The following is a 25,269-nucleotide window of genomic DNA, read 5'->3' as shown; positions in this document are numbered from 1 at the left end:
ACTCCTGTAAAATCATTGAAAAAGGATCTATGAAAATAACAGATATATTGCTTTCCCTACTGTGTGGAAACACTATCTCCTGCACAGTGTGGTACTACTGTACAGCAACCTTTTTTCAAACCTACTCACCTTCTTGGTAAATTCCAGGAAAAAAAATGATTATTTCCTAGAGATGGGGCCGCTGCCAACCCGTGGGCGCCCCACCCACTGAGGGGTTTAATTAAATGAATGTATATTTCTTTTATCCCCCTTTGTTCTCTCCTTCCTGACATCTACACCCACACTTGGAACCTGCAACATGCTTGACTTGACCCTCTCGAACGGCCTCACAACCGAGCGCTAAGACATAAAAAAAATTATCAAAATAAAATTTGACTTCACTGTCTAATCTACTCAACACTACGTCAACTTTCAGTTGTTTCAAAAGTGCAGAGACAGCAAAGACGACAAATCTCCTCTCCTCCTTCTCTCTCCATCTACCTCGTCTGCTGAAGTGAAATAATACTGAAATAGAAACATCTATGTTGCCAAATCCATGTCATTGGATTCATGCTTGAATGATTTCACACTGTCGGACGGTAACTCATTTCTTGTTATAAGAAAGGTCCTGAAACTAGATGAAAAAGTTGAAAACACACTATCACAGGCGGTCAAACCTGACTGCTATAGCTATTTATTTTTGATTCACAAATTGAAGGTGTTGTTCTTGTAAATCCCCCTCTATAAAACTTAATTTTTCACTCATATGCCATTAATACGAATATGTTTGCATCTACTTGGAAACAATGAAGTTGCTGACGTTGAAGATGCAGCTACAATGTTTCCAGCATCATAACATAACATGATTCAAGCTAAATGAAAAGGGAATAAATGAATTTGGGGTTTCAGTCAAGAATGAATTTAATTAAATATAAAATAATACACCAGTCAGATTTTTAACATTCAAAGTTTTAGAAAATAGCCATTAATGAAGCCACTAGTTGCCGTTCGTTAATCCTTTAAACTGGAATCACAGTGCTGACAAAACACAACACAACCCTGCTTGTCCTCAGGTAGCAGTGAAGCTGCAGAGCTGCAGAGCTGCAGCCCAGGTCCATCTGCCCGTGCCAGTCGCCGTGCACACTGTAAGAAAATCCGGCCAGTACACACACCTGTTGTTCGTGTGGCGAGTTTCAGAAGCGGAAGACTTCTTGCAGTGTCGCGCACGGCTCCGCCCTCACCGTGTGTGACGGATTACAGTTCTTAACTCGAAGCACCGATGAGAGGTTCCGCTGCAGGAGACGCTGTCCGCTCGTGGGTAGAAACGCGTCTCTATTGTTCATGCGTAAAAGCGCGCGTGCACCCGAAGTAGTGCCAAAAGGTTGGCTGACGCGCGCCACCGGGTTGTCAATGAGTGGCGCAGAAGGTGACTTCACAGACCTGTCCCATGGACCCGTGAAGTCCAGGAGAAGCGCAGACACGACAGTATGTCAACAACCGTGGAAATAAGTGAATAACCGAGAGCTCCTGGCGTTTTTCATCGTCGTGGGATACATTCAGTCTGTCGTGGAGGTAAGTGTCTGTGCGCGCTCGATCGGATTATCTTCAGAAAACCTAATCCACGCGACTGTCACTTGGCACTGCGGTGTGTTTGGCCTTCACTTTGCTGGAGTTTTGAGTTGATCTGTACTCACTGGATGGTCTTCTTACAATGTATCCACACTCCATCCAAGACTCTCATTCATAGTCAATTCTGTTATGGCTCGTTTGACCACTGCAGACCATTCAGCAGAAGCAGCAGCAGCAGCTATTATATTGAATCGCGTACATTATGATAGAGATGGCAGATGGAAGTTTAGTAGATGAAGACGTTACAGGCCACAGTTAGACATAATACTCCAACATACTGCCTGTGTTGGAGATGATCTCCACAGAGAAATAAGGCACATTCAGTGACTTTGGTATGACTCCATTTCCCATCATGCATTCAACATTTGGCTGCTGGAGACCATCTGTCTGGGACGGTAAACTGGAGTGAGGAGGTCCAGAGTCTCTTTGGTTGAATATTGAATTATTAGAATATTAAGTTTCCCTTGTATCCAGCATGCAATTCATTTGTTTCCTGTAGTGAATGTTTATATGTGATGAGAATATCTAAAGGCTTATTCATGACCTGTTGTAGGTTTTTGGATTTATTTATTTTTTTAAAGGAACACATATTTGACAACTGAGTAGTGTCATCTTCTTCTTTGCCAGGCAAATGAATCAAGCTTTAATTACATTGGTTTGTCCTTTTGTCCTCAGCAAATCTGATTAGTAGAAGACATACAGTATCTGACCACTAGTTTTCTGTCATCTCTCTCTGTACCATTATCTGTCAGACTTAAATCAGCTTTAATGAATCAGAGAATGCCTCACTGCTGCTTGGTGTTGCTTGGCTGGTGATGTGCAGGGCCAGAGAACAGAGGCCTGAACTACGAAGCAGGATTTGCAGTATCTGAGGTAACTTCAGGTTCAACTCTGGGTGTTCTGTTCTACGAAGCTGGTTCTCCCCTTACTGGGGTAAATCGCCATGGTGACTTCTGCTGAAGGGCTAACCTGCTCCGCTGCAGTTTAAACTTGTGATAAGAGATCAAAACTAGTCACTAGACCAACTACTGACCAATGAGATCACTGGAAAACCTGCGTCATCATTCTACAGGATCCTGACTGGGACCAAATAGTTTAGAGTAACGTGACACACAACAAAGCGCAGCAGCAATTGAGGTCAGCAGTGACCGCCCACTTTTAGAACGGCTCTAGAAGTCTAGAAGTTAATTTACGATTTTCTCACTCCATTGACGTTTCATAAAATCCTTATATTAAGAGTTTTAAGCCTGGAAGCAAACATTAAAACACAAGATGAATCATTACCGTAAAACATTCTATTCGTTGCAAAAGAAAATTGGAAAACAGAAAAAAGACAAAGGTACAAGATAATTATTTTAAGAGTGAAGGAACTACTATGCCCATAAACCATTACAAATGCCTTTCAAATGACTTCCAACCAATCAGAGACGCCAATGATAGACTTTAGGGTTGTGGGTAGTGCAGTAATTCTCAATTCCATTCTGAATAAAACATGTTTTTTTTCAAAGAAGGTTGATATCATACAGACTTATGGCGACTACAGGTGCACAAACCATCGTTTCACAACCTCATAGCTCATGGTTAGTCTACCTTGGAGGGTTACGACATTATGACTAATATTTAAAATGTTGGTTCAGATTATGAATTGGATTTTCACTTCCGTGGGCTGTTGAGAACCGTTTCTAAATAAATACATAGACTCAATAATATTAGAGCTTCATTTGAAGCTTCATTGCTTTCTTATTCTATCACTGCAGCTCGAAATCACACATTAACTTCTCCTCTCTGCTTCAGCAGCGGAAACAGTGTGACATCACTTCAGCTTCTCTTCATAATAGTTTGATCATCGTCTGACAAATATTTTCTCAATAGTAAACTAGTAAATAGTAAATTCCTTGGCTTATTTACATTATATTTTCAGGCTGACTTTAAATTAAAAAAAGATATTTCGGTTCTTTTCTGTTTCTTCTGATGTTTGATCATATTATTTACATTTCACTTTGTAGAATGTCTTGTCTTTGTAGAATGTCTAAAGAATTTGCTTTAACCAAATTGGCCTGCAAGTATTGGTGTTTCTTTTCGTATGATATTAAAAACTTTATTCATGGTTCTGACAATGTCGCTTGTAATTAACGACTCTGCTTCTTCCACATGAACTTGCTTGTAGCTGGATATGAAAACACAGGGTTAACTGAGGCAGTTGATACCCAGCTTTGTAGTACAGGTTATCCAGAATGGTCAATGTCAGGTTGACTCAATCCAGATGCTGAAAAACATATCCTGGGCATGCTGAACTCCCTTCGTAGTACATGCCCCAGGTCTCAGACGAACCATGTCTTCTGGCTACATGGTTGATGACATAAGCTCAGAATACACACATTGGCAGTGACAAGTGTGTCTCTGCCCTCATATCTCCTCCCTATTGTGGATAATGGGCACTTGGCTCTAATGGTGAATCTATTTTTGGCCAAATCCAGTGAAAGATTAAGGATATTATTAATGCATGCAAATAGATAATTCATGAAGCATGGAAAGAGGCGACAGTGACCGATATAAAAGGCTATTATTAGCCCAATATGCTAAAGGCTCTGTGGCAGTTGGTCGGATGAGACTTAATAGATTATTGTATTATTATTCAATGAGCAGATAATTCTAACTCCACCAGCAACTTTGACACAGCGAGGTGTCTGCAGCACCATTAGCTCAGTGACACTAACCAGGTTACTTCTGGAAGCTGGCAAGGAAGTATGGAGAGAAGTATAGTCCTCTCAGGTAAATGGCAGGTTCATTAGAGGAAACTGGCCTGAAGCCAGCCCAATGAGAGGCCGACAGAAAGAACACAAGAGAGAGCTCTGTCGTCTTTGGAGGCTGGGCACAGGTGAACCTGGGTGAATAAAAGTCATCATTTGAGAGCTCTCTTCTTCACAAAGTTGCAAGGTGCTGGTAAATGTTGTGAATGCAACAGGTACAGATTTAAAATGCACAGTTCTCAGGCTTTTCCTGAAATCGCAGAGAGACTATATTGTACATAACATAACATTAGCTAGAAGAAATAATGGAATTAACGTGAAAAATGTATATATACATTAAACCAGAGTCACATCAACAGTACGATTCATTTTGTACAATGGGTGCAGCAACGAATAAGCCAGCAGTGCTGACTCATCACAACACAAAGTGCAGTAAAATAAACCACAGTGTATAAATATCATGCAAATGCAGGTTAATCAAAATGAACATTGTGTACAGGTACAGTATCTCACAGTTGTGTGTCCATGTGCTCACAGTGGTTGTACTGTAAATAGAGTGTGTGTTGAAGACAATGGTACTTGATGATGACAGATTCATCTTTTCTGTCAAGTGTTGATGGGCGTTCAGGATTCAGAAAAACTTTGCCTTACACTTTCCGATTATTGTTCCCTGTTCCCTTTGCTCTCTTTCTTTCTCTGTTTATATATATATATATACTCACACACATATATGTGTATGTGTGTATGTATATATGTATGTATGTATGATGTTGCCATTATTAGCCAAACAGCTTAGCTTCTTTAACACATCTGAATATCGGTACATTATCTCTGATGTTAAACAGAAATGGCACCTAATTTCTCATTTCCATTTCATCAAAATAAGGGAGTAACCTCTGATGTAATACATTTTAGTTCCTGTAGTCCAGTGTATGGTTACTGGACAAGAAAGTCAAAATATTTTTTCATTTTTCATCATGTAAATAAATACATACCAGACACATTTTGAAATCATCCATGACTGGCCCTATATTTTATTCTTCATCACGACCTTAGTTCCGTGACAATTGCACCAGACTAATACTAAATGCGTATTAGTCCTCGGAACTCTCGGTTCATTTACGATTTCCAAGAGGAGCAGACCACAATCCGTCCGGACGCAATTGAATTGACGTACAACCAGATAAAGGAACATATCATGTGACGTCCGTTGAGCGACGCGAAAATGTCAACAGACTAAAGCGAGCAGAGAGGACATGTCTGTGATGATGATGATTCCACAATGTCTGTGAACGAGTGTTGCCGTTTTTGTGGGAGAAAAACAGACCCAGTCTGGCAGAGCAAATGAAATGAGTCCCCAGAATTCGTCTGGGTCCCAGGCTACCAAAGCCACAGAGACAATAGACCAACCTGGCTGGAATAAGGCACATGTGCTTTCAGCTCCAGTTGGCACTTGTTTGAGGACAAGGTCAGGATGTGAAATCTGGGAACCTGCCAACTGGTCTGATTACAGGAGAAGGCTCCCTAAGGCATGGGAGTTCCCATATAATAACCAGTCTACAGTGAAAGGATGAAGACCTGCAAGGTGGATGCACAGCAGTTTCCTCCTTTGAACACTGTTGTACAGATTAAGATTAGCACTGAAGCCAAAACAAACACTGGCTTATCCCCTGAGAAAAGCTGAACAGGACACATGATGCACAACACAGTACATTTTACAAGTACTATAACGCATGTGACACTCAATATCCAATAAGGTTGTGTAAGGCTTTTATTACAATTTTAGATTTTTGTTTGTATGTGTATACCAAATAACTCAAGAAGGCATGGAGAGCCTTTCACTGGACTTTGTGGGAATATTATTTGGAAGGATATCTCCAGACGGATTGGAGATAAGCCAACAAAAATTTTGGTCCGAAAAATATATTTTACAAGATATATCTGTAAATAATAGGGCTAGAGAGAAAATCTGAAGCTTGTATTGATCAGAAAGTCATTTACCATCGTAAGAGTTGTTATGTTCCACTCCTAACGATGTTTTAGTCAATTAATGTGGTTTTGGGCTGTGATAAAACATGGGGCGAGCGTAATCGTTGTTATTCGGTACATTTAATGTCTGTCTCAGCTATAGCGCAACTCAACACGCAACTTTCAAGTCTATAGGACAGCCTTCTTTCACCTGTGCAATATCAAGAACATTAGAAACATCCTATCTCAAAAGGATGCTGAAAAACTAGTCCATGCATTTGTCACTTTTAGACTGGACTACTGTAATTCATTACTGCTAGGATGCCCCAATAAGTCTGTGAAATGTCTCCAGTTAATCCAAAATGCCGCAGCCCACAACTGAGTCCGGTTCTGTCAGAGATTTCTTCCTGTTGAAAGGGAGTTTTTTCTCTCCACCGTCGCCAAGTGCTTTGCTCATTGTGGGATTTGTTGGGTTTTCCCTGTAATATTGTAATATTGACCTTGCTATGTATAGTGCCTTGAGACAATGTATGTCGTGATAGGGCGCTATACAAATAAAATTGAATTGAATTGGATTGAACACTCTGCGCTTTACCTGACCAATCTTAACAAAAACATTACAGGCCAGGTGCACCATAGGATGTTGTTCCTGATCTAAATAGAAGAACATAACACAACATATATGAATATAGATAATTAAACCATTTCAATTACTTAATATACATGAGAAATACAAAAATAAATCTTGCAAAAATAAATCTCCTCATATATATGATATAGTAAGTGACATCAGAAGTCAGAAAGTATCGTCATGCATAGTTCTCAAATAATTTTTGGAGGTATCCCTGTTTCCTACAGGACTATAAACTCGACCCGAGGCTTATATCCTGTAGATCTAAAAATAATTTGTGAGCATATGGTAGGAATGAACTTTGAAAGTGACATCAAATGGTGTAGTAGTGCATTCACTTTAACTTTGGAGACATGATCTACAGTTTGTTCGGATTAATCAATCATTCATCATCATATGATTATGGAAGTGAATGCCAAGATTGCACGGCTGTATCTTTTATTTCATCCACCTTTTTTTCTGCATAAAACAAAAGTAACTTTTACTAAACTTGCCTATTGTAGCATGTGGTTTGATTTCAGAGATGGCTCTAGTGGTCTAGTAGTTTAGATTGCCAGTCAACTACTGTGGTCCAGAAATGTCTCAGCAACTATTGGATGGGTTACATCTTTGAACCTCAAGTGCCACCATGGCAATTTACATCTGTGTTTCAGGGTGAAGTATCTTGACAACTATAGGATATCCTATCTTGAAGAGACATGGAAACAGAGTGTGGGCAGTACACAGACACAGACAGACACAGATTCAGCCTGCCACCCGTCACCCTTCATGCTGTAATTTCTCTGTTCAGAGATAAGGACAAAGGAGCAGTTTGTTTTGTTGGGGATTGTTGACTAGGAAACACTCCCTTATCCACCTTTATTTGACTGAGGAATTTCCTTTCATTGCCGCCTTTTAACAAAAAATAGGTTAGTCAACAATATGGTAAACATTTTTTTTCAGCTGAGTATCAAGAAAACCTCATGCTCGTGGACTGATCCAGGGAAGTGGCCATGGCCATGGTGGTGGTAACTGTGGGGTCTCTGTTTTCATAAATGGTATAAGGAGGGTGAGCTTTTGCAATATCCCCTACAGCCCCTCAGTAGTTTTACCCCTGCTTTACTAACTCAGGGGTCTCATTGAATTGTATGAGGATTTCTATTTTGGGACACAGGGCTATTGTGTAGTGACTGCTGCATCAAAGGTACATGCTTCACCCATCTTCTCTTGTCATGCGGAGTAAAATGCTGCCTGCAGGGGACAAGCAAGTTTGACCAGGGACACTTGTGTAGCTGCCCCTCAGAGGCAGTCTCCTAGGAAGCCTTTCCAAGTCATCGACAAAATCACACAGTGCTGCTGCTTGCCTTAGTGTCAGCCAGCAGGGTGAGTGACAGCTTGCTCTCTTCCTATGTCAACCTTTGGGCTTGCCTCTGATAACAGAAGAGGTGATCTGCAGTCGATTAGTCTGTCCACCGCCTCCTTTTCAAGCAGAGGCTTTTACAAGCTGTTATATATCTGTAACCTGAAACACCAGATTTTATTTACACCTGAATAACCTGGGCTTTGTTAGAAACTGTTTAGAAGAGGGCAGCCGATTCACAAACAACTTGGCAGGTGATTGGATGAACCATCCGTCTATCAACGTATATCACCATTGCTGGGGAGAAGAGCAAAAACTGGAAAGTCTTCAGAGCTGTTATGTGTTCTTCTTTCAATGAAGAAACACTCTTCAGTTCTGATATAACTGATGCTTTTGCAGCATTGGCACTAACCTGTTTAGGAGCTACCATCATTATTGAAGAACAGTCCCTTCTCCCAGTCATTACAACTAAAGCGCCGATTGGTCTGAACCCCTGTAGTTCAGCCACAAGCAAATAGCTTGGAGTAGATGGATTCTCACATGTGAGAAATCCAGCTGGCTCATCAGATTTGAACATCTGTAAATGTCAATCACAGTCATCCAATGGTTCAGATATTTTTGATACTATTAGTTTTGAAAAGTGAGGATCATCAAAGTCGGTTGGATTCATTTTCTGGAGATCACAAATGTCTGTACATAATTTCATTGCGATCTTTCTAATAATTGTCGGGATATTTCAGTCTAGACCAAAGGATCAATTCGCTAACAGACTGATGTAAAGCCCCACCATTAAACAAACAGAACAGAAGGCCCTGAAGGTCACATGCTCAGATTGACGGAAATATCCAGTTTTATTTTTAGACCTATGAATAACTCACATTAATGTAGGTTACATGAACTAAAATTGATTCATAGTACTTCACATACGTAAAAAGAAAAGTGAAAATATCTCTTTCGAGATATAAAGAAACTTGAAGGGGAAAAAAAGACAAGACTCAGCAGCAAGTCTTTCAGAAAGCTGTGAAAAACAACACCTTCTGTGCCAAGACATTTTTACCTGCCACCAAGGCAACAAGCTTTTCACTGTGGCAGGAGTGAGTTTGAGGGCAAAGTGCTGTATCCATCTGACTCTTTGTTTTTATAACTCTAATCCTTTTTTTATGGATTAAGTCATACCAATAGATATTGTAAACCCTGCCTACCAATGCCCATTTGACACATTTCAACAGTCATAAATCCTTAGATGGCTACTGACTGTAAGGCATAGCACACACAATATTATTATGTTTGTGTCACAGACATTACTCACCATTGACTAGTGTGTTGACTTCTTTTCACAGGTGTTGTCACTTTAAACAAGGCCCAGGGCTATGGACACATTCACTATGTTTAGTGAAAATATATGACAGCAACATGACGTGACATGACATGTTGATGAAGAATGTGATTGTATGTACAAAGACTGATCTTAATCTTTGACTGTACAGTAACTCTACCATTTGTTGCTTGTCAGGATTCCTGGTCCTGTGTGGGATGTTAACGGACTGGTGGTGCGTTGAGGCTGAAGGAGCATGGTGAAACACCAACCCTTACAGGTCTATGAGAAGCAGGTCTTTGTGTCCTTTGTCACTGGGATCTATGGTTGCCGCTGGAAACGCTACCAGCGTTCCCAAGACGACAGCTCCAGGGTAAGATTACACCTCTGATCTTGAGTATGGATTTCATGGTAACAATCATACAAATTCTATTGTTTGTTTAGTATACTAATCAAATATTTAGCATACTTTAACTCACTGTTTTGCTGAACTATTGTTATGGTAAGTTGTTATTTTCAAGTGATAGTGCCAACAGGATACAGACCTTTACGTTGAAATGTTTTTCTCTCCATTTGTACCAGAAACGATAGAAGCCACAGATCTCAAATACAAATATCCAATAGAAGCATTGACATGAAGAAAGATGATTGAGTAGAGTGTGTGTGTGTGTGTGTGTGTGTGTGTGTGTGTGTGTGTGTGTGTGTGTGTGTGTGTGTGTGTGTGTGTGTGTGTGTGTGTGTGTGTGTGTGTGTGTGTGTGTGTGTGTGTGTGTGTGTGTGTGTGTCCATTGGCTCACTGTACATTGTGTACAGCAGAACAAAAGAGGATTTATAATGAGACTACACAGTCCTGCTGAGGCTGCACTGAAACCTGACCACACCTAAGGGATGAATGAACTCTTTCCCATGTTGTGGTTCTGAAGGCCAAAGAATAGGTCGGGCTTTGAGAAAGGCAACAGACAACTACACAACAGCAAACCCAAGTGCAATATACTGTATGTCCAGTCACTTTGATTGTGGCATCCTTTGTACTTTGTATTTGCCTTTGGTTTATTCTCTAGGTAACATTTTTTATTTTTTTATTTCTTCTTCTTTCCTCTATTCTTTTTTTTTTTTTTTTCAGAGTCAAAACTAATTGATTAAATCTTAGCTTAACCTTCATGTTCTCTTTCTAAGGAGTTAGTAAGCTATCTAATTCATTTGAGGCTTTATTTATTCAAAGTTTACTTTAAAGTCCTTTTAGTAATCTTTTTAAATCAAAAAGGTTGTTTCTAAAACGAACCCATCAAATATGCTGATGTCATCCTAATTTTTCCCCCTCTTACATTCCTAAGTGGCTTCTTGACGACGCCCTGGTAACTGGGGACAGCGATCCTTACAATAAAGCAAGTAACAGAATCAGTGCAGTGTTCAGGGTGTAAAGCAGATCCAGACACCCAGCTGTGTTGGACAGCCACTGGGCAGACACAGCTACTGCTGCTGGGAGTGTTATCACAAAGAGCCTGTGGCTCTGCCATAAATGAGTCCATCTACAGAATGTGTGAATCAGGCACTGATGATGTGCTGACCAAGAGGAAAAAATACTAGCACACAGGTACCTCTCTCTCTCTCTCTCTCTCTTCCTCTTAATTTACAATGCATCATGTGGTCAAATACACAGTGCTATTGGAGGGGAGACAGATTCATCAGCATAGAGGCAACCATTCATGCACTCATATTCACTGCAGCGCTTTGATGTGTGGCTGATATTATGATTACGGTCAGTGTTTTAATGCACGGTGGATTTCAGCCTCGATGCCTTCTACTGTATGTGCTTTAGGCATTATGTTCTTTTAGAAATCATCAGTACAGAATCTTTGCAGTGGCAACTGTGCACTTCATTGTCAACAGCAACGTCACCTTACTCCAAGAAAATTGATGGTGTATACATGTTGTGTATACAATGTTATTGTTATCGTCAACATGAGGATTTTCTTTATCAGTCGTCGGATACAGGCAATTCTATACGTTATTTATCTGCAGAGGGAAGCTGGAGGGAGAGGGTCGTCATGCAGTGAAGTCAGCATGGCGACCTATCGTCATGCTGACTTCACTGCATCCATAAATATCAGGATTTATGAGTGCTGTCAGAAGGTTGGTACCGGCAGTTCAACTTGGAAAGACGGAGGGACCTTGTAGCTCTCAGGGAGAAAGTGTCAGAGATCACACAGCTCCTCTGAAATTGAAGTGTGCTGCACAGGGAGAGTTGCCTGCAATTTGACAGCACGACAAACCCTAATGTTTGTCTGGTATTTCTCGTTTTAAAGATCAGGCATTATCTCTTTAATATCCCTTGTTACAAATCATTGAGAAGGACTGTTTTTATGTCAGTATTAATTTATTTTTCAGAAAATACAGGAAAATATATCTTCAAAATGTCCTGTCTGTACTATCCATCTAGTCAAAGGGAGTCCCTGCTGGTCGATGCAGAGTTAACTCTCCCAGTGCTAAAGGGAACTTTGACAGTAGTTACTGTGGACAAAGCTTCTCTTCGTCACCATTCTCTTCACCAAGGAGATTTTCTTAGCCGGGGATTACTTGACCCGTTAGTCACAGCCTTCCTCTGACCCCGCTGGTGGCCCTCTCTCTACTGGAATCCTAACCTGCCAGACAAGAGGTCTCTGCGGAGACATATAGGCAGGAAATAGAGAAGTGTGGTAATTTACCTTATGGAAAATTAGGCTATATTAGGGAATTTAATTAATCTGATGACATTTTCAGAAATATACTAGAATTTATTTTCACTCATTCTTTCGCACCTCATCGCATAGTGGCTTTCAGATTTTTTTCTCCAATGCAAGCCCACCACAGCTGGAGTAGCTGTGGTGTATAATTTTATTAATATAGCGCCAAATCAAAGGTTACATTATCTCGCTTTACGCTTGACATAGTAAGGTCAAGACCTCACACTATTACAGAGAAACCCAACAGTTACCACAATGAGCAGGCACTTGGCGACTGTGGAGAAACAAAAAACTCCCTTTTTAACAGGAAGAAAATCTCAAACAGAGCAGCAGTCGTGGAACCATTATGCGACTGTATTCCCCTTGCTGTTTGGTTGCATGAGCTAAATGGACAACGTGACTCTGGCTCAGTGCCACATAGACATGTACCAGTCACCTGACCTGCAGGTGCCAGCTAAACCAATTTAAAACAGCCCCTGGATACTGTCATATCCTTGCACATATATTGTCATATTTTTACCGGCTGAATCTTTCATTCATTAGAAGATATTCCGTGTTGCATTTGCATGCACCATCCTCTCCTGACTACCAGACCCTTCGCAAGCCTTTCTTTGTGGAGACCAAAGCTTCATCAGTACGGCCATTTGCTCTTTTCCTGCACATGCATCTGATTATCTCCCAGCCTCTTATGTAAGCTAGTGTAAACGGTGGGTCCAGGCGCAGTGTGGTGCAAAGCTGATCAGTGCTCAACAGGATCTGTTGACTGTCCTATCATACTATACACCTCCCCTCATATGGCATTAACTGCAAATCCTGTTAACTACTGAAGGGAAGAGTCCTTGGGTGTTGCACATGTTCTCTTCCATGGCTTTGCTCGATATTTCAAAACAGTAAGGGGTTAAAATAATTAGAAAATTGAAAACATGTTTCAGTAAGCTGTTGTGAGTAACTTGCCATGATTGAAGATTGTTTTGCTATAGTTCTTCTTCTCCCGCTGACATAATAGAATACTTACTTAACCCATATTCCACTAAGAGCTGCAGTTACACACGGGTTACTAGGTCCAACAGCAGACCTCAACAACAGACCTCATCAACAGACCTCATCAACAGACCTCATCAACAGACCTCATCAACAGACCTCAACAACAGACCTCATCAACAGACCTCATCAACAGACCTCAACAACAGACCTCATCAACAGACTTCAACAACAGACCTCATCAACAGACCTCAACAACAGACCTCAACAACAGACCTCATCAACAGACTTCAACAACAGACCTCATCAACAGACCTCAACAACAGACCTCAACAACAGACCTCATCAACAGACCTCAACAACAGACCTCATCAACAGACCTCATCAACGGACCTCAACAACAGACCTCATCAACAGACCTCATCAACGGACCTCATCAACAGACCTCAACAACAGACCTTGTCAACAGACCTCATCAACAGACCTCAACAACAGACCTCATCAACAGACCTCATCAACAGACCTCAACAACAGACCTCATCAACAGACCTCAACAGCAGACCTCATCAACAGACCTCAACAACAGACCTCATCAACAGACCTCAACAACAGACCTCATCAACAGACCTCAACAACAGACCTCAACAACAGACCTCATCAACAGACCTCATCAACAGACTTCAACAACAGACCTCATCAACAGACCTCAACAACAGACCTCATCAACAGACCTCATCAACAGACTTCAACAACAGACCTCATCAACAGACCTCAACAACAGACCTCATCAACAGACCTCAACAACAGACCTCAACAACAGACCTCATCAACAGACCTCATCAACAGACCTCAACAAAAGACCTCATCAAGAGAACTCATCAACAGACCTCAACAACAGACCTCATCAACAGAACTCATCAACAGACCTCATCAACAGACCTCAACAGCTGATTGTCAGCAGCCTGAGTAGCAATGGTCAACCACAAGTGAACATAGCAACATACATTTTGATTTGCTTTAACCACTGTAGCTCCCTGTGGGCCCTACATTAATACAATCTATAACTTGTAGTTTAATGGTCCTGGCTTTGTTTCTGGATTTTTCCAGCTCCTCAATTTCTCTTTCTATCAATTTCAGTGTGTCTCTTTTTTTCTCACTATCCTCTGTCCGGCCTATCTCTTTCAACCACTCATTCATGCTTAGTTCACCCAGTATATCACATTTAATAAGAAAATCTGACATTGAGACACATTTTGGCGCACTAACACTGATGTAATGTAGTCACAGGTATTATATAATTTCTTTGAACATGATTTAGCAAAATCATAATCAAGGACCAGAACTATCCGGCATACACGTTCATTGTGGAACATTTAGCATTCTGCATATATGTATATTTTCTGCTAAATGCTCCACAATGTTAACCAACTAGGGGCAAACATTTCATGTCAGCTGTGTAGTGCTGAGCATGGAGTTTCAGAGGCTTCTTGTTGTAAACAGCTGCCTGCTGTGTCTGGAAACAACACTACAAGAGTTGTTGGAGTGAACCAAAACAGGAAAGTTGGGGGCCATAAAACATAACACAACATGAAACAATGAAATGAAAGCTTCTATGAAGCTCCTTTGAGCTGAGGGGAACTTCAGAGTCAGGTGGATTTATCAGTGGTTTCATCAATACTAACAAAACACAATAACTTGATCCAATGTTGACATCAAAATATTGATTATAACTGCTTGATTTTTTCCCTCAGAGCTTGTTCTCTATTCCTAGTATATAATTAAGAAGTATGTTTTGTGTTCTCCTTTACAGTGGGAGTGTGCATGGTTCATCATCTTGTGCAGTTCTTTCCTCTTGCTTCTCTTTTGGGCCTACTTCTGGTTGGTGGCTCAAAATGATTTCAACGAGTTCAACTGGTGAGTCACTTTTCCCACCATGTCACTGTGGGAGAAGCTGTTTATGACCAGCATGTTTGATAAGGACGGAAGTTGGCAAAGAAGGCCAACTTTTCTTGTACGATCAGCGTAGATCAGTAAGCCCTAACCTATTCACACTCCAGGTCAGTTTACAACCGCTCAGGAGAATGGCGTGATGAGACGATCCCCGTCCTTGCATCCACCACCGTGGGATTCAGCTACATTACATTCTTACTGGTAACAATTTATTTTTTATTTTTGTCCTAAATGTTAGCAGACTTAATGGTGGGTTAAGATACATTTCACCGATTCTTGGTTCTGTTTCAGATTTTAGCTCTTTTCCACATAACCTTGGGCCAGCAGCTGAATCTCTACTGGGTTCACAAGGTGATTTACTTCTTACACTCTTGATATGAATTTGAAATATAACTTGACTTCATAACTGTGCATCTCATCTCCACAGATTGGAGTTTTGGCTACATTGCTCACTACTATATCTGGGGTCGTCTCTGTCGATGACATATGGGGAGATGAGTGGGACATCCTGCTTGTATCACTGCAGGTTAGTGCAGGATTAAGATGACATGACTCAGCCATAAACTCACTGCACATTTTCATTTAGCTTTTATATTTTTGCATGTTTAGTGTTCTATATGTAGACTGTAATTTCTAATAAAATAAATGTGTGCACTATGCACCTAAATTTGCAGCTGAGGTGACGGAATGTAGTGATAAATTTTTCAAATGAGAGATATAAATGTTGTGTTTGTTCCAATATTAGAGAAAAGGAGATTTCTGAAACCTAGAAACCTAATGGGCCTTCACCATGTGATATTTGGATGACTTGTATTTGGTCTTAGTAAAGGTAAATTAAGAAGATAAATCTGTCTCATCAAAATAAAGTAAGAGCTACAAGCTGTAACTTCATATTGTACAAACAGTGAGACTGGTAGCAATCTTTTAATCTCTTTTTTGTAAAAAAGCAAATCAGCTAATTTCTCAAAATTTCAAACTTTCCTATCAGGACGTTGCATTAATTTTAACCCTGTCCAAACGTACATCTTGCACATAGTGTTGACACTTGGAACAAACCTCTGGGTCTTGGATGTTGAACAACTGCTGCAGGGTGTACTATGTCGGGGCTTCCTCTCCCAATATGGCTATAACATCAGTGGAAGTGAATCAGCAACGTTGTACAGATGAAAAACCATAGCACATATGTCATTCATAAAACTCTTCCGCATGTGTGTTTTGTCAACAGTCTACAGCACCATTCCTGCACATTGGTGCCCTGGCAACACTCACAGCTTTTAGCTGGTTGGTAGCAGGATATGTGGTCCGCAGAGAGAGATCCAGTAAGTGAACATCCCCTGTCATCCGTGGGGCAGAATGTCTGCTTTCCACCTCTATAATGAGAAAAGTAGGGCTGATCAGATCATTTTTATGATTGTAGGTTTGGTTCAGGTTTGTAGTTTAATTCCAAGTGATTTTGAGAGGCTCCTGAAATTCTTCACTTTTTATATTAGAGGTGGGTCCAAATGTCTAGATGTCAACCTGACCTGTATGTTCATTATCGTTAAAGTGCATACAGCAGTTTGGTACAGACTGGCACTGTTGGCGGTATGTTAAAGGGTGCACTGCTAATGTGAGTCACCGGAAAAATGATATGGGTGCACTAGAAAAAAAATATATGTATGTATATTTTCCCCCATTTTTTGAAATTTAAGTATTTTTGTCAGCAGTGCAGTATGTAGATTTTTTATTATTAACTCCCGTCAGTATCATAGAAAAATTCATTTCATCACATTTATTGTAAATTAAATGAATATTTCACTCTAGTAAAAAATGTTATCATGTAATATTTGGGTAACACACAAAGATATTATACAGTACATGCACATACTGTATGTACTGTCCCCATACTAAATGGACTTTCCAGTGATTTCCTGTATTTGTCTGAATTTTCCAGTATTACCAAATTATTGTCCCCTTTGAGAAAGGCATACCCACTGGTTCTGAAAACCGTCAGTATAAATAATCATCACAAACAAAACGCCTTTTTTTTCATGACATGTAGACAGAACAATAGGAGCAGAAGATGAATAAAATGACTTTTAAAACCCTCTTACTTGTCCAACGTAGATTTCCAGGTGCTGGTGCTGCTGAGCTACATCATCATCCTCCTGGCTGTCAATTTGGCACCGCTCACTTTCACCTGCCCCTGCATCATGGACCGCCACAGCCTCAAACCTCGGCCAGACATCATTGGTCGACGGGGAGCTCCTATGGTGCGTTGGTGCTTTGCCAGAGCTAACTGTCTGATCCAGTTAACTGTTCAAATGTCTGGTGTTTAGCTCTGTGGGGAAGACATGAAACTGCTTCGACCTGTCATATTTTCATACCAGAGCCCAAACTAGTAAAAGATTTCCGATACTGATACATCGGCCAAGATATATATATATACATATTTTAATCTGTCAATGATTCCTTAGATGTCGTTATCAAACCTTTATGACAAAGAAATGTAATTGAGGCTTGACATTTTAGACACAGTTGTGATAAGGCTCATCCACCTGCCTTCACATCACCAACTGTGCTCTTTACCACAGCACCGGCACGAGTGTGCATATGACGCTTATGATGCTTCTGTCTCGTCTGCAGGTTGACTAGAGATGTCACGAGCTAATTTGAATGAATTTTAGGTAGATGATTTGAAAATAGTTTGCATGGTGAAAATAAACAACTGACACTGAAGCCAGCAACTCCGTATGCCTTTGCACAACATGCATGCCAACTGCCAAAGATATTTCACGAGGTGAAAAAAAATAAATATATATATTTATTTACATTTAATTTAATTTAATTTAATTTAAATATGCATAATTTGCTTCAAATTCGATGAAAAAACGACCCATAAGTGGAAAAATGTGGTTCGATTGACAGCAGACTAATTTATGTGACTCCTACGACAGGTCACGACCACTCGTCAATTCTGTTCTCCTAAATCACTCGTACACCAACAAATCCCACAATGAGCACTTGGCATTGATTTTCGGAGCTGTGTTTTCCTACTACCTCCCAAAGGCACACACATATACAAGCGCGCACACACACACACACACACACACACACACACAGACACACACATACACATAGACACACAGACACACACATACACACACATACACACACACACACAGACACACACATACACACACACACACAGACACACACATACACATAGACACACACGCACACAAACAATGTTAAATGATCACTAAAGATCATGCATCCATATCCGAACCACAGACTTAATAGGCCTACTCTTACATTTGTAATTTAAAGTTTACTTAACCTTAGCACATCTCATTATTTCCACTAGTCTGAAGCTGAGATGGCACTGCTATTCTGCTTACTTTTGACTTGGAGGTAGCTGTATTTTAGTGTCTTGGCTGTATTGAAGCATATTTGATATTATGCTATCATCTCTTTTTTAAATATATAAAACACTGGCGATATGTAGATATGCATGAAAAAGGATTGGGTTTCATTTTAAATTACCTCATCCTGTGACTTCAATAAATCATGTTTCTCTATGTATATGTGGATTTTTGATTCTATCACTGCCTGTTGATGTGTTTTCTACACATAGTTACTCTCACAACTCCTTCTTTCTGTCTTCTCTCTGCTCCAGCTGGCCCCAGAAAACACCATGGTGTCCTTTAACAGAGCCCTGCAGCATGGAGTCAGCTCCCTGGAGGCAGACGTCACAATCAGGTTATTATCCGACACAAATAAACATTTAACTCCTGCGTAATTAATTCAGGTTTGATCACATCTGGGTGCTCTGAAGTTCCATGTATCTTTAGTTTGTTCAGTAGGAATGATTATATTTAATACGACAAAATATGTAATCTAAGGTACAACATTTTCTGACCACTTTGTTTCTCCTAGTGTGGATGGGGTTCCATTCCTCATGCGAGACCGCACACTGAGGCGAACCACAGACGTTGGGAAGGTCTTTCCTGCCAGACAGTTTGATGACGCCTCTTTCTTCAACTGGACAGAGATTCGTTCTCTGAATGCCGGCCAGTGGTTTTTGGAGGTACTGACATCCGCATCACCTCAGCTCACCACCATTTTGTTAATGCACAACTTCTCATTCTACAAAAAATATTCTATGCTTAGAGCCATTTCATCTCGCTGTATGCCTCGGTTGCTTTCCCCTGCTTCCAGAGTGACCCCTACTGGACTGTGGAAACTCTGACAGCGAGGGACCGCAGCAGAATAGGCAACCAGACGGTTTGCAGCCTGGTGGAGATGCTGCGTCTGGCAGCCAGGGCCAACAGCTCTGCACTGCTTAATGTGCACCGACCTCGACCAGAGCACCCACGCTACCGGAGCTGGTTCATGGACACGCTGTGGGCTGTGCAGAAAGCAGGGATTTCCCAGAAGAGGGTGAGGACTGTAGGTCTCTCCATAATCATTCTTCAATAACTTAAAGGTGCTGCTTGTAGAACTCCAACCATAGCAAATCGTGTACATGAACAGTTCCTTGGTAGATAGGCAGCTAGTAATTCATTGACTTTGGGAGCCACTCTGGAGAACAATGGGAAACTGCTTTATGGCACTGAAATCTTCGAGGGCTCTGATCTTCCAGCTGAAAGCTGTTGAAAACTGCTGCAAGCACTGAAAGGCCAATGGAACCTTGTACTGTGGCACCAGGGACCAGAAGAGTAGGGTATCTAGCCCAAAAAGAAGAATGGGTTATGGGAAAAGTAGTTACAAAAAAAGAGGTCCTTTTTTTACTTCCTGTTTGCTAAGTTATCGGAGTGAATTTGTCCACATCATATTGATATTTGAAAGCCTACAAGGAGCACCTTTGTATCATGAAATTCTTGAAGCACATACTGGATGCTGTCTGATCAGGGTCTGCCCACGTCATATGTGTTTCTGCCAGGTGACGTGGACCCCGGACACCGACAGGGGGAGGGTTCGGGGGCTGCAGCAGTCCACATCTGAGAGGCTGTCACTGGCGGAGATAAGGCAGAGGGGAATCACAAGCCTGACCCTCCACTACAGCAAGGCCAACCACAAAGACATACAGTAAGAGCAGTCATCTCCTGCCAGGCTACAAGGAAAGTGCTCCGAAAAAATGTGAAGGAGATGAGAGGGGGCTTTGTTGATGTTTCATGCACTATGTGGAAGAAGAATACATTCAAAAAAGTAAATGGCCATCGTAATTCGGACTTCTCTCCTATGGATGTTTACTTTTTACCAAATTTACTACAACCAATCAAATGTCTTTCATGCTCCAATTAATATTCTCTGGATAATTTTGGGGAAGTTTTGACTCCACTAGCCTGTGTTTTCAACTGTTTTGGTTTATCCTATCTCTGACTCATTCCCTCCTTCTTTGTGTGAAACAAAGTGAATGTTCATTCTTAATTTTCTAATTCCTAATTTAGTTAAACACAATGATTCACTTCATGTTATTAATAAGGTAGATAAACTCATTAAGATATGCAATGATAAGGATGAACGTATATGATTGAATATTAGCGTTAAAAAGGTCGCAAATGATCGTGCGGGAGCAGCGACAAGAGACTAAAATGAAGTGAGGAGCACATTTTATTTTCAGCGCTCACATTGTTATTTTTCCTTCTCCCAGGGAGTATCTGATCAATAACGTGAGTGTGACCGTCTACCCAGTGAATGAGCCCTGGCTCTACTCCATTCTGTGGTGTAGCGGGGTGCCTTCTGTGTCCTCTGATGCCCCTCAAGTCCTCCGAAAGGTGCCTTACCCCATCTGGCTCATGGTAAACAGCTCTCCTCTCTCTCTCTGTCAAATACTGTACGCACGTGCGCACACACACACACACACACACACACACAAGGTCACACTGAGAGACAAGAGGACAGCAGGAGAGAGGACGGAGACTGACGAGGGCCCAGCACGACTTGAGTTCAAGGACGCAGAGAAACATGAGGGAGCTCAGCGTGGCGTCAGACAACAACAGGACCCTGGGAAAGGGTCCGACATGAGACAAGAGGACAGACCTGAACTGAAACGTGGCTGTCTAACATGCTTTCGCTTCAGTCAGTGTGTTGTATTAGCTTCAGGACGCATGCGTGTCGATGGGGACCTCCAGTGGTGCTGACTGGAAACCTCTTCTCTTCTTTTTTTTTCTTTGTCTTGCAGAGCCGGAACGCTTACAGATTCATCTGGATCACTTCAGATCTCGTGTCTCTCGCCGTAGTCGTAGGGATTTTCTGTTTCCAGAAGTAAGTACAGTTTGCACTGTGACCATCATGCTGAAAGGCACAGGCGTACGCTGCCAACTACTGAACGTACATTTAATGCATAAGCACCTGTCGTAACAGTGACCGGATTCGTTCTCTGACCTCAGTTCTAAATGAGCATCGTTGTATTTGGTCTGTGTCATTGCTTCATGCTACATAATTTGTGATGGATAATCAAATTTAGTCCGGGGGTTTCCAGCTTTGGGAGTCAGGACACAAGGGGTCACAAGAGAAATCTGAGGGGTGACGAGACGATTAATAGCACAGGAAAAAAAAAGACCCAATCATGTTTTAATTTTGTCTTACCACTCTTTCCTTTCACTTCTCTAGGCATTTGAAAAATGATTTAAATAGAACTAAGGCAAAATCTTAATCCTCAGTTAAATTAGTCTCAACCAATAGATATATGCAAAGACAAAATAGGTTTCTCGTGGCCTCTGAGCATGCAGATACTAATAACTTGTTCAGATTTGCACCCCTGCCTCAGCCCCTGCTGATGTAGGTGAATGCAATTTGTAGTACTCGCATCTCTACATTCAATAGCAGCATGTATCTCCAGAAACATGTGTTGCTTTTATTACACAGAAACACAGTCCGCTGTTTTTTGTTGTGGCTGATCATTGTAATTAATATGATAACTATTTTGTCTTCTAAAACAGTGTGTGTTTAATCAAATAATATCTAAATGTAGCTTAGCTAAATATGTTCAGTATTAACCAAACGTTAAAAGATGTAGCTGCTGACACCAGTCTCTGAGTCTGATAGGACCTGAACTGAGCTTTGGCCTTTGTACTGGCCGCTGTTTCTTCACTGACTGTTCGTTCTGCTCTTTTCTTTTTTTTCTTAATTCTTTTCCCTCCTCTCTTTTGTCCCCTGAATGTTTCCATGTTTCTCCTCCGTGCTATAACCTCTCACTCTCTTCGTGTCCTCCTTGTGCTTTTGCTCTGCCTGATCTGCATGCCACCTTCCTCCGCTGCCCCCTGGCATCTGTCAGCTATCATATGATCAGGTAACTGCTGCCACTGCCTTGGTCTTTGTTTCTGCCTCCTTGTCACTTCTCCTTGTGCCTTTTCTGCCCAACACCAGAAGGCCGATTCCTTCCCTTTTTGTCCCTGCACTTGTTTCCCTCTTGTTTATAAGTGTGCCACCATATCATTTTACATGTAGCACTTTTACTGATATCGAAAAAATGTACTGACACTGCCTCATGTGGAATCATGTGTGTGCTGTAATAGGTGGAGGATGAGCGGGATGCAGAACTATAACCCAGAGCAGATCATGCTGAGTGCTGTGGCGCGACGGTCCAGTCGAGACGTCAACATCATGAAGGAGAGGCTCATATTCTCAGGTGGAGGTCTGACCACATTCACACCTGGAAATGGTGTCAGTCAGGTTGTAAATGGAAAGAGCAAACATTTAGAACATCCATGTGTAAATACAGTCATGTCGCTGTTTTTACATTTGTCTTGTAACCTCCCAAATCAGCTCTTGTGATGATCTATTATCAAAGCACATAGCCATTATGACGTTTCTGAAATTTCACAACTAGATAACATGGATGTTTATGCAAATTAGAGGTGGGAGAAGACCTGCGTCCAGTTTTTCATACCATCACAGGGTGATCAGGTTCAACGTAGAGTTGCATCTTGCTAAACAATAAACAGTGTTATCTGTACACTGCAGCCCATTCAGTATGTGCTTTAAGGTTTTAATTACATTTGTAAGAGGGAATGAAAGCACTATCGTACAGCCATTAAAAAAGGTTGAACATTATGCAGAAAATGTATAGATTCTCTATAACTTTACAGTAAATCATCACCACAACAAAAGACAAATGGCCCACGATGCAACAGCCTGGGATTTTTAGTTTGTTTTCTGCAGCGGCCTCTTGTGCACTCTTATAAATAGGCCTGTTATGCGATTCCCTCTGTCTTTACATCATATATTTATTCATTTATTGATCTGTATTTTATAATGTAAGTATTTAGTACTGTAGGTATTTCTCCAAAAATCAGTCAACCGAAGTGGTTGATCTTTGAGCATTAGGCTATTTAACTAATAGCGCTGCACAAATAAACTTAATCGTGGTAGATGAATACATGCTTGCTGTTCTTCAACAATATTACAATATATACACAGAAACCTGGTGTAATTTGCAGTAGGCCCAGTAAATATCCCCCTGGACAACATGCATCGTCTAAGTAAAAGAGATGTGCTTTGTCCTGCGGTCTACTAGTAGCTGTTGGTGCAATCCAGTTATAGTATCCTTCATACTTCTTCTGTAATCTTTTTCAGAACTCAACAATGGGCTCAGCAGTACAGAGGACCTTTGTCTTTATCCCGAGAACGGCCACGCAGGATACTCTCATTAAGGCCCCAGTCGCTGCATTGAAAAATCATTTTGTGGTCAGAAGAAAAAGGAGCACACAAGGGAAATGGTTCCACAAGTATTGGGATACTTACCCCAGAACTGATGACAGAATACCAAATCTTGTATGGACTATGAATGTTTTTACTGTATGGACAGTTTTAAAAATGATTGATTATTCCCTTGCTTACGTGCAAGGTAATTGTATTTTAGTTGTTTAAACATATTTGTAAACTGGTATTATCAATGCAACCTGTTGTCATCTAACAACCACTTATATGTTTTTAATAATAATTAATAATTAATACTGTACTTTGAGTGTGTATTTTCCCTCACTCTGAACAAGACTGCCAGTCTAAACCACACTGCTCTAAAACACTGGAGTCCAGTATTTACTTAAAGTGGCCCTGTCAAAGGCTATCACTTTCAACATTGCAAACATCCTCAGAATCTTCACCGGGAACATGGCTGAATATGGCATGTTTGTGATGATGTGGCCACTTAATGGGATTGCTGACGAATAGGCAAATAAACTGGAAATGAAGATGTGGAGATTATCTTTCATCCAGGTCATAGTTGTCCACAAGGTGAAAATCGTGTCAAGTCAGATAGAGTTGCTGTCACTGACCGGGTTAAACTGCAATTGTTTTTCTTTGTAATAAATACATTTGTTTAAAACAACTTAAACTCACTTTGTAGTGTAGAAACCACTCATTCAGCATTACTAGTTACAGATATGTTGATCTATGTGGTTATTGGGCCAAACACTGCATCTGAAGATTTTCTGTTCAGTCAATTTGCTTGAGTGACCTTCTCCAAAGTTTTGTGAGCTAATAAAGCTGTACTGTTGTATTTTTCCTTGTAATTTACTGTGCTGTTGTTTTATAACAGAGGAAATGAGCTTTGTACTGTTCGGTAATATACACTGATGTAAATATTATATATATACATATATTTTCCATTAGAAGATTTTCAATGGTTTGGACATACAGCATATTTTATGTTTGCATTCATTATCATTATGACTGACATCCACTTTGAAGTGTGATAGACAGATTTGGGCATATGTTTTCTTGCAGATTGATTGGGATGAAGGTATTTTCTGGCGCGGGGTGCTAATATTTTTTCTGCCTCTTTCTGTCATGATTGATTTACTTTATAGTCATATTAGTCATTACATCTTTCACATGGCTGCCTTTTTGATAAATGAAGTGACTGGTAGAACATTGTTGAAAAAATAGTTAAATAATAGGGGTAGAAAACTACTGTTACTTGTTAACTGTTTAATAAAAGTGATCTTTTCTCCTTGAAAAACATGCAGGTTTTGAATCCTGATGATGTTTTTGATCACCTAATTTTCCTTTATTGC

The 25,269-nt window shown here is 40.7% G+C and overlaps 1 protein-coding gene across 3 annotated transcripts; it reads left to right on the top strand.

Annotated features, from left to right (window-relative positions):
• Nucleotides 1-1,086: 1,086 nt before the first annotated feature.
• Nucleotides 1,087-25,216, top strand: gdpd5a (glycerophosphodiester phosphodiesterase domain containing 5a). Of its 3 annotated transcripts, none has more exons than XM_035626738.2 (16): nt 1,088-1,551; nt 9,810-9,984; nt 15,126-15,229; nt 15,373-15,466; nt 15,557-15,616; nt 15,693-15,791; nt 16,491-16,584; nt 17,372-17,517; nt 18,924-19,006; nt 19,184-19,334; nt 19,466-19,687; nt 20,190-20,335; nt 20,901-21,048; nt 21,432-21,514; nt 22,768-22,880; nt 23,828-25,216. In XM_035626738.2, the coding sequence occupies exons 2-16, from the start codon at nt 9,868-9,870 to the stop codon at nt 23,902-23,904; spliced, it is 1,737 nt and encodes a 578-aa protein (XP_035482631.1). In that variant the 5' UTR covers nt 1,088-1,551; nt 9,810-9,867; the 3' UTR covers nt 23,905-25,216. The 3 variants fall into 3 exon arrangements, with proteins under 3 accessions (XP_035482632.1, XP_035482631.1, XP_035482629.1); XM_035626736.2 differs by having other exon boundaries at nt 19,466-19,696; XM_035626739.2 differs by lacking the exons at nt 22,768-22,880; nt 23,828-25,216 and adding an exon at nt 22,527-22,708 and having other exon boundaries at nt 1,087-1,551; nt 19,466-19,696.
• Nucleotides 25,217-25,269: the final 53 nt, after the last annotated feature.

Source organism: Scophthalmus maximus, chromosome 2 (genome assembly GCF_022379125.1).
Source record: "Scophthalmus maximus strain ysfricsl-2021 chromosome 2, ASM2237912v1, whole genome shotgun sequence".
Classification (NCBI taxonomy): Eukaryota; Metazoa; Chordata; class Actinopteri; order Pleuronectiformes; family Scophthalmidae; genus Scophthalmus; species Scophthalmus maximus.
This window is presented reverse-complemented; position numbering and strand designations above follow the sequence as displayed.